Source organism: Ruditapes philippinarum, unplaced genomic scaffold (genome assembly GCF_026571515.1).
Source record: "Ruditapes philippinarum isolate M1 unplaced genomic scaffold, ASM2657151v2 ctg4234_1_1_1_1, whole genome shotgun sequence".
In the NCBI taxonomy this organism is placed as follows: domain Eukaryota; kingdom Metazoa; phylum Mollusca; class Bivalvia; order Venerida; family Veneridae; genus Ruditapes; species Ruditapes philippinarum.
The window spans coordinates 1-10,701 of record NW_026862876.1 but is presented as its reverse complement, the minus strand read 5'-3'; the positions used below and the strand labels follow the sequence as shown (position 1 = coordinate 10,701).

General features: G+C 35.2%; 1 protein-coding gene across 1 annotated transcript; it reads left to right on the top strand.

Annotated features, from left to right (window-relative positions):
• Positions 1 to 9,839: 9,839 nt before the first annotated feature.
• LOC132720476 (uncharacterized) lies at positions 9,840 to 10,655 on the top strand (the record flags this gene model as incomplete). Its single annotated transcript, XM_060704629.1, is given in 2 exon segments — positions 9,840 to 10,165; positions 10,645 to 10,655. Coding segments are annotated over 2 exon segments (95 nt in total), but the record flags the coding sequence as incomplete, so codon positions are not given.
• Positions 10,656 to 10,701: the final 46 nt, after the last annotated feature.

Sequence of the window (10,701 nt, the reverse complement as noted above, 5' to 3'; positions counted from 1 at the left end):
CGTCAAGTGTAAACATGGAGTGGCCCAAAGTCCCTCCCCCAAAAATTTCCAGGGCCTTCGGGGGAAACAGAACCCCCACACAAATAGATTTTTCTATCATTTTCAATTAAATGAATGAACCAAAAATTTGTTTATGTAAAAAATGTATATTAAAAATGCGCAAAAAAATTTTTTGGCGAAAGGGGGGGAAAGTAATTTTTTTAATAAATTTAATAGTTTTTGATTTTCGAGGGTTTTTTTTGGGCGGGTGAATATCAGAAACAAACAATATGATTATTTAATCTTCGATTGTTTTTTTATTCCATACTGTACAGTATCACATCGGATCATATCTCTAAAATAAGCTGTTTTAGCCAATAATAAATGGAAGGGGAAATTATACTTTAAATTTGTTTTAGCTATTAATGCATCTATTAACACATATTCATTTGAAAAACAAATCCATACTGTATTTAAAAAACGTCCTGTCACCATTGAATGACCCCTAATTATATTAATTAGTATTGTGCACAAAATCAGGTGTCAAGCGCCGTGTGGCAGCTATAAAAAAATGCTCCGTACTTCACTTCAGTGTTGTTATATTTTTCTGGTCCTTCAGTATAATTAATTCCAACACTTTGAAGGGTTTTTAATTGAGTACCGCTGAAGACGGTGCTAGGGGGCGTGAGGGATTTTGTACATTTTCATCATCCCCCAATGTACACACTCAATCAAACTGAGTTTGCAATTTTCACGTAATTTTGTTGTGATTATTGCTTCTGAGGGATCACTCTTTATTCACATTTTGTGAATATAAAAGAAAGATTAGAAAAAAATATTTTGATAGACCCTGATCGATGAATAAAGATAAATTACAATTAACAAACAATAACAAAAGTATGGCTGACCAATGAACTATACAACCTATGCATATTTTATCTTTGGTTACACTAAACAATTAACAAATGATTTTACATGAAAATAGATTATCTATGTCTCTGATTCTATCATCATTTCAAAGATGGTGCTTCTTTAAATTGCACGTGCCGTAAATTAATTATGTTCATTATTAAAATATTTGAAAGCACAACCATCCAAAGGTCTAAAAAAATGGTATCGTCCACCCAATAAGCAACGGGCAAACACATAAACGACAAAAAATAATCATTTGGAACATATACTTTTTATTCTAGCATGGAGTTATGGAACAATATTCCTTTAAAAGTAAGAAATTCTTAAGTTGTTGTCTGAAATTGTTTAAATCACAATTCAAATATTTATTATTATCAAAGGATGAATTAAAGACATGGTCAAGTGAAGGTCAAAGCTTTAATTTACGATCATAATTGAAATTTGAAAGTAAAAAAGAAAATATTGTTACAATAAACACACTTATGCACATGTAAGCAATCACATTAAAATGACTTGAAATGGGGCACTCAATTTCAAAGAACTATTTTCTAGACTACAACGGGCTGGGCCTTATTCCATACCGGGATGAGACCTAAATAAGTCCAAAGTTCAATTGAATCAAATATTTTTGTCCGTTTTCTAGTAATTGAATGAAATGCAAGTAATATTATAAAAGAAACCAAGTTTTCTAATTAACATTAATATAAATACAGAATCATTTTTAAAATGGAGACCTTTTTGCAGAATTTCAGGCTCGGTCAATAAAATTAAAAGTAAAAAGTGATGTTATGAAAAATTATATATATTTTGCATTAGGTAATGGAATTCTATGAAACAAAATTTTATGTTATATTTCTTAGATAAGGGCATTGGGCTTCTTATGGTGCAGATCGAGGGACGAATCGCCAGTTCAATAATCAATCGGTCATGCCATACGGAAATTTCATGGACATATTTCTTGGATTAGGGCTTTGGGCATCTTGTGGTACAATGAAGACTCTCAAAATTGATACGAAATCGAATCTGCAACAGAATCAGCGAAATATTTCTTGGATTAGGGATTTCGGCCTCTTATTGTGCAAATTAGACCTACAACATTGATACAAAATCGCATCAGAAACGGCATCAGACAAATAGCGTTTGAATTATTGCCTCGAGTAAATGGTGCTTTTTCCGATTATATACAGAAAGAAATATTCGCCAGTTCATAAAATATGATAACCAAGATCACAAGGAAAGGCGGCGTTCAATGAACGACCTTGCCACGCGGAAATCTTTCGGACATACTTCTTGAATAAAGGCTTTGAGTCTTTTATGGTTCAACGTTAACCCTCCAATTTGATACAAAATCGAATCCACCACGGAATCAGAGAAATGGTGTTTGAAATAGTGGCTCGACAAATTGATGTTTTTCTCGATAATGTGTAAAATTTTTATAGATAAAAATCAATTAGCGGGTCAAAAAAAAACAACACCATGCCACGCAGAAATCTTACGAACATATTTCTTGAATTTCGGCTTTGGTTATCTTATGGTGCAAAAAAAACAACAATACAAATTGATACAAAATCAAATCCGCAATGGGATCAGAGAAATGGTGTTTGAACTGTTGGCTCGATAAAATGTTGATTTTTTTTAGAAAATTTATATACAGAAAAAACGAATCGCCGGTTCAAAAAATGACTAGCCATGCGAAAAGTTTAAAGGTCATATGTCTTTGGGTTAGAGTCTTAGCCCCTTTTTGGTACAAATAGACACTCCCAAATTTATACAAAAATTTTAAATTTTCAAACCCGAATCAAAAGAATCAAAAAGAAATGGTGTTTGAACGGTTGGCTCGAGGGAAAATGGTGCTTTCATTTCCGAAAAAATTTATACAATTTATATACGAGAAAATTTAATCAAATTTGCAAGTTCATAAAAAAGACCAAAAGCCCTTTTTGGGAAATGCTCACTAAATATATTTCGAAAAATATAATTAACGTGGATTGTTAAATTGCGATAAGAACCCCCGAAAAAGGCCCACACCGTGGGTTTTATTTGAGCTTAAAACATCACCATTTTTTTTTCTTGGGTTATCAACAGTTTGATTGTTTTGCGATAAGGGATCCCTCTTAAACGGCCTGATCACTTTGGGCGTTGTTTTTAAAGCTTGATGCTAACATTTTTTTGGTTTTTTATTCTTTATAAAAAACCTCCTAAAATTTTCCTATATGGTTTTTTCCCGATAATCACCCTCTAAAAGGCCTATCAACGTTGGTTGTATGGTTTTGACTGTATTTATTGAGACTATGACAATGGGTTGTATTGCGAATAGAACCACCTAAATGGGATATCACCGTGGGTTGAGTGAGCTTTACTGTATTCCCTGAGGTTGTTACCCCGGGTTGTATTGCGAAAAGCATATCACCGTGGGTTTTGTGAGCTTCACTGTATTTCCTCATGCTATATCAAAGGGTTCTACTTGGGTTTTATTGCGATACAAACCCTCTAAATTACTTATCACATTGGCTGGTGTGAGCTTGATTGTATTCTGTGAGGCTATCATCTTGGTTTTCGTGAGCTTGACTGCATTCCGCGAGGCTATCATCGTCGGTTGTATTATGGAAGAACCCCCTTAAAGGCCTATCACCGTGGGTTGTGTGAGCTTGACTGTATTTCCTGAAGTTATAAAATACTGGTTGAAAACCGTTTAAAAAACCCCCCTTTTAAAAAGGCCTATCACCTTTAAGTTGGGTGAGTTTTTCCCTTATTCCGTGGGGCCCTATAAAATCGTGGGTTTTAAAATTTCCCAAAAAAACCCTTTAAAAAGGCCTATTTTTCGGGGGTTTGTGTAATTTTGATAGTGGCCTTTTACTGATTCTTTTTGGGTTTTCCCAGCGAAATTTTTTATTTTGAGGGGGACTCTTAAATTCCCTATCTTTTTGCGGGTTTTGTTTTAAATTTGACTGTTTTTCCCCCTGAGGCAAATCATTGGCATTTTTTATTGCAAAAAGAAAAACCGGGAAAAAAGCAGTAAAAACCTTAGGTTTTCTGAGCTTCTCTGTTTTTTTGGGGGGCTGTGACCGTGATTTAAACATTTACGTTTAAAAAACCCCCAAAAAGGGTCTATCAAAAGGGGTTTATTTTGTTTTAAACTCTTTTCCGGGGGAAGTTATCCCCGGGTGGATTGTATTGTGAAAAGGAGCCTCAAAAAGCTTTTTAAACCGTGGGCTGGGGTTGAGCTTAATTTTAAATTCCCCGACGCTTTTGATCGGTTTTTAAATTTGCGATGAAAAAACCCTGAAAAAAGGGGCCTATTTCTGGGGTTTGTGGGGAAATTGACTGAAATTTCCCTGAAAAACTACATGTATAAACCCCCGGATTGCATTGCTAAAAAGAAATTTTTCTATAAAAACGCTTAAAGGGGCTTAATCCCCATGGGTTTGTAAAGTTTTTAACTGTATTCACTTAAACTTATCAGCGGGATTGTATTTGCGATAAATGGCCTTTTCCCCAAAAGCTTTACTGTATTCTTTGGGGGGCCTTAAACCGGGAGTTTTTGTATTCCCAATAAGAACCCCCCAAAAGGCCAAACCCAAGGGTGGGCGGGTTTGTGTTTTCTGGCTGTTTTCCCTAAAAGGTTTAATAAATCGTGGGTTTAATTCCCGCCCAAAAACTCTTTAAAAATGCCTATCACCGTGTGTTGTGTAAAGTTTGACTGCATCTCTGATCCCATCCCGTGCCCTTCAAATTGCGATAAAAACCCCCTTTACTCAAAGGCTTCTCCCCGTGGGTTTTTTGGGAGTTTTAAATTTTATTTCCCGCGGCGTCAGCGGGGGTTGAAAATTGGGGAAAAACAGCCCTTTTTGTATTCCCTGAAAATAACCTTTATTTTTGGTTAAATAAAAACCCCCTTAAAGGACTATAAACCCGTGGGTTTTTTTGAAATTTTTTACTTTTTCCCTTGGGGTTTTATCCCCTAAAGGGATTTTTTTTGCGAAAAAGGACCCTCTTTTTGGGGCCAAATGAGCTTGGCGGGTTTTTGCTTTGAGGCTATCATCGGGGGTTTTTAAATTTTCCCGAAAAAAACCCCTTTCTAAAAGGCCTATCACCTTTGGTTTGGGGTTGAGTTTGACTGCATTTAAATGATTCTATACCGTGTTTTTAAATTGCGTTTAAAAATCCGTTAGAGGTTTTATCCCCGGTAGGTTTTTTTTGGCTTTACTGTTTTTCCCCCGGGGATTATCTGCGTTTTATTGAAAAATTTGCGAAAAAGGCCCCTCTAAAGGCCTATAAACGGGGGCCCTGTTGGTGTTTTGATTTAAATTTCCTGATGCTATCACCGTGGATTGTTTTGCGATAAGATCCCTTGAAATGGCTAATCAACGTGGGTTGTATTGAAAAATAAAAAACCCCCCTTTAAAGGTGGTTATTTTTTACTATTTTCCCCAAAGGGGTAACACCGTGGGTTGAATTGCAAATTAAAAAAGGGAAATCCAAAATCCCTACACCCCGTTTTGTTGTTGACCCTTAAACTGTATTCCTTGAGGTTATCGCTCTGGGTTGTATTGTAATAAGGACCCCCCTAAAAGGCCCATCACCGTTGGTTGTGTGCGTTTGATTGTATCTCTTGAGGCTACACCATGCGTTGTATTGCAAAAAGAATACCCTATTAGGCCTAACACAGTGGGTTGTGTGAGCTGGACTGTATTTCCTGAGCTATCTCCACTGGTTGTATAGCAATTAAAAACCCACTTTACGGTCTTTCACTGGTGTTTCTGTTTTGATGAGAACCCACTAAAAGGCCTATGACCTAGGGTTTATTTAGCTTGACTGTATTTCCTAGGGCTATGACCGTGTTGTTGTATTGCAATAAGGACTCCCTTTAAAGCCTATCACCATGGGTTGTGTGAGCTTGACTGTATTTCCTTAGGCTGTCAACGTGGTTTGTTTTGCGATAAGAACCCTCTGAAATCTTTATCACTGTGCTTTTTTTTGTGTTTGTTTGTATTCGCTGAGGCTATCACCTTTGTTTTGATTTTGATAAAAACCACCTAAAACCCTATATAACGTTGGGTTTTGTTAGCTTTATACTGTATTCCGTGTGACTATCACCGTCTGTTTTATTGCGATAAGAACCCTCTAAAATGTCTATCACCGTGGATTGTCTGAGCTTGACAGTATCCCCTGAGGAAATGACTGTGTGTTGTATTGCATTAATGACCCATCAACGCCTATCACCGTGGGTTGTGTAAGCTTGGCTGTATTTCCTGATGCTATCAAGACATGTTGTATTGCGATAAGAACCCCCTAAAAGGCCTATCACCGTGGATTTTGTGAGCTTTAACTCACAAATTTTTCCTTGGGTTATCAGCGTCGATTGTATTGCGATAAGGACCTTCTATCGCCGTACGTCAGTTTTACTGCGATCAGAACCATCCAAAAGGCCTATCACCGTGAGTTATGTGAGCTTGACTGTATTGCCTGTGGCTATGACCGTGGGTTGTATTGCGATAAGACGATAAGAACACCATAAAAGGCCTATCACTGTGGGTTTTGTGAGCTTTTCTGTATTACCTTAGGCTAAAAGCGTGGATTGTTATTGCGAATGAATGCCTCCTAAAAAAGGACTATCAGCGTTGGGTTGTGCGAGTCTTGGGACTTGTATTCCCTGGAGCTAATAACCTTGGGCTTTTTTTTCCCGATAGAATACCATCTAAAAGGCCTTTCATCGGTTTAGTGTGAGATTTAAACTGTATTGCTTGAAGTTTTATCTATAATATTGTTAAAGCCATTAAATTTACACTTTAAAAACTCCTGAACTGCTAGCGGGTGGAATTTACACAAGAAATGAGGTCCTGGAGAATAAACAACAAACACTTTTTAAAAGTCGTTATTTTAAACGCACATGAACAACATAGACTTAATAAATTGTGGCAAATCTTTAAAAAATGCAACAGGTTTGGGGTTTAAACTCCGTACCGGGTGAGTTTTCGTATTTTTAGGTACGGGTCTAAACGTTATTTAGACATTTCTAACGGGGAGAGGTATTCCGAATTAATCAAAAGGAACACCGCCATTATTTAACAAATTAAGACTTTTTAAAAAAAAACAAAAAAACTTATCTTTAAATGTAAGTTAGTATTGTGTTTTGAATTGATTGATATTTTTTAATTATTTCATCTTGTCATGAATAATTATGTTGCCAAAAGATGAGATCAAGTGAAATAAAAAATTGTTTTTTTGTTTGCCAAATCGAATGAGATCAAAGGGAAAGCTAATTTGAGTTTTTTTTTAAAATTTTGCCTTTCTTAGGCGGAACTTGTGTCTGGGGAAAACTGATAAAATTGTTGATGTTGGAAAGTAAACACCCGGCGTAAAGTTAGATTTTTGGGAAAACCAGACCCTTGTGGTTTGGACCTCAAAATTCCTTAAAAATTGAAATTAATTTTATATTTGTCTGATTGATTTACTGACAGTTCACCCCTCAGACACTTCACACTTAGCCATTTTTTGCAGGGTGAAGTGTCTTGGTCCTGTCTGATTTTGCATTAATTTAACCTTTTCCCTGATATAGACGTGTTTTGACGTCTTTTTGCCTCCCCCCCCCCCTTTTGAGACCTCAAACAGTGAAAACATGACCTATTTAGGTCCCAACCACTGTTTTTCGTTTGAGAAATGTTGTTAAAAATGACTTTTTTGGCACCGCCCCCTCAAAATGTTACATCAGGGGCCTGGGGTTCGCCAAGAAAATTTTGGACGATTTTGAAAAAGTTGATTTACTGACTTTTGTATTCAATATAATCATATTTAAGTACTAAAAAATTAAAGATGATAAATTAAAACATTATCTTGAATTGATAAATATTGAAATCATGTCAACAAAGATGTTCTAAATATAGTACACGACTCTACCTAAATCGGTTCCAGCGAATGACGTCATACGAGGTCTCGCATAGCTCCTAAATGTCATGGCCTACTGTAGTCCATAGGCAATTTTAATGACGGTATTAATTTTTTAATACTTTAAATGGTATAGAACAATATTAAAATCATTTAATGATTGTTTTATCGCAAGATGCACAAGAATTGATTGGGACAAGGGTATTTGCAAGTGAAAAATAAGGTTAAATCAACTTAGGCCAAAATAAAAATATGTCTGGTTCAGGGAACCCGACCGACCCTATTTTTTTAACGCCGACCCTAAACTTTTTTTTTGATTTTCGGTACGAACATTTTTGGGTACGAAAATTACAAGTGTGAAAATTTTGTTTTACGATGCCTGTTGAAATAGCCGATGAGTAACAATCTTAAAATAATCAAAAAATATTTAATCTTATATGATCAAAATCAACAACAAGTAGAATTGTGAATGTTTCTGCAGGAAACATACAAAATTTCAATTGTCACATGTTTTCGCGATGCCGCATTTTATAATTAAAAAAAATCGTAACCAAAAGGAAGATATGTTTTATTAAAATGTGTTATAACACTTAAAATATAGTTTAGGAATTAAATTTACTAAAGATATTGTTTACATTAGTTGAGATGGAGCCATTACCAGTATGTGTTTGTAACATACAATGAATATTTTCCTTTTTAAGGGGGGGGGGTGTAAGAAAACAGCATAATAATCTGATGATGTATGTTTTTGAAATAATATTTCAAGTCTTTTCAATCACTTTTATGGCACAGTGTTTTCCATTTGGGCACATTACCATTTTCCTGAATAAGCTTTTTCTCTGTTTAAACTCTGACTCCCCAACCCCTTTATAGTAACTCTGCTATACATCATATGCAAACAGGACGTTAAGGATTGTTCCTTTGAAAACATTATTTTTTTATCTTAATTAAACTATAGGCCTGGAAATTGGCGTTCCACTTCATGAAAATTGTCATTTATGATTATTATAACTATGAAATTTTAATATACTGGTTTAAAACACAGTACTTATTCTGGGGCCGATTTGGTAGAGGGCCGAAACGTCTGGCCGGGGCCGAAACGGCTTGGGTAATTTGGGGCCGATATGTCTTGGGGCCGAAATGTCTCGAAATCCATCATATTTGTCAACTGCATATAAGTGCAGCAAAGATGGCTTTACATATTCAATGTGATCTGGAACTCCTACTTTTTTGTGCTTGGGAGTCCCAAGACTCCTTCTTTGTGTGAACCCTGCAACTGTTGGCACCAGTTGCACATATATATCTATAGACTTGTGCCCCCTGAAGACCATTTGAATATGTTTAATATTAAAATTATATATAGCTGTGTTATTTTGGTCCCCGGAATAGTGCATATCAGATGCTCTAAGCTTATAATACAGCATTATTATTAACTTGTTACAGAGGTGACCCTTGATCTTTTAATTGTCAGACCTGTCAGATGCAGGTTAGCATAGTACAGCGGGTGATTCAAAGGGAAAGGGTACATAATAAGCAGAATAGAAAGCAAATTAGTATGAATACAGGTGCTACATGGTTAAATGACTACATACAAGAAATAAACAACACAATATCACATGCTGATAGTTTATTACAAAAATGGTGTTTGCATTGATTGATTACAATCTTTGTTTAAGTATATTAAACAAGCAACACATCTATATACTGATAAGACATTCTCCCAACCAAATAAAAAAAAAAAAATCCCTACCCTCCTAATTTTTTGGACCAATGTTTCCTGAACCAGACATATTTTTTTATTTGGCCTTATATAATTCTGGTTTGGTTTCATAATGGGTCATCAGATGAAAATCAAAAATATTAAAAAGCCACTTATAAAGTTTTGGAAGCCAGAACTAGCACACGATAAAAGTGTTCGCTAAAAAAATTGTACTACCAACAACATGCATAGACCTTTAATATATATGACGTTTCGGCCTTGGTGTTTTCACATGTCTTCTAGATGTTTCAGCCCTGGTCTTTTCAGACTTATAATTTTTATAACTTTCTTGTTATAGTAGTTGTAAATTTTTTTACTCCTTTATTACAGATTCAAGCTAAGAGTTCCACATGGATGTATTAAACCTATGTGGAAAAAGAAGCGGGCATTACTGATCGACATACAAGACAGGGAACTACAAAACTACAAATCAAAGGAAACACGTGAGATTATAAGAAATTTACTCACAGTGCTACATATGAAGTGTCCGGCAGGGGCGTTACGGAACTCACCAATATAACTGGCTGGTAACAGGAGATATCAAAGATGTCAGACTTGGATGTTTTGAAAGAGATTCCAGGATACAAAGCTATCCTGAAGTCTGTATTAAAATCTCAAATACACCTTCTGGTAATCACTGTTTTTATGATTTTTTTTTTCAGAATTTTGTTCTTTCTTATGATATAAAGTGTCAATCATTTTAAGTGACTTTAAGTTTAAAACTTCAGCTATATTTTAAAAATGGACACATTTAAATTTTTAAATTTTATATATTTCTTTTATTTGCCCTTTGCTTTTTTAAAAATTTATCAGGAAAAATCAAAATCTTTTTTAAACCCTTTATTGGTTTAAAAAGAAGGAAAATTGTGCAAAAAAAATGCAACTTTATATATTTAATTTTTTCCCTTTGTGCAAAATTGGTTTAACTTCTATTAAAATTTTTAAAATGGGACCCTAAAGTGATAAATTTTTACAAGGGGTTTACCCGATTGTTATCAGAAAACCCCCCCAAATGAAAGTTGTGAGGTGTTAAAAGGTATCGTCCGTTTGCAAAAAAAATTGTGGGTTTTTTAAGGGGGTTTTTTTCAATTGTTTGGTTTTTATTGTAGATGGAACAGCTTCGGGGCATCTGGGAAGAAACAATCATTTTTTAACAGCCAGGGGGT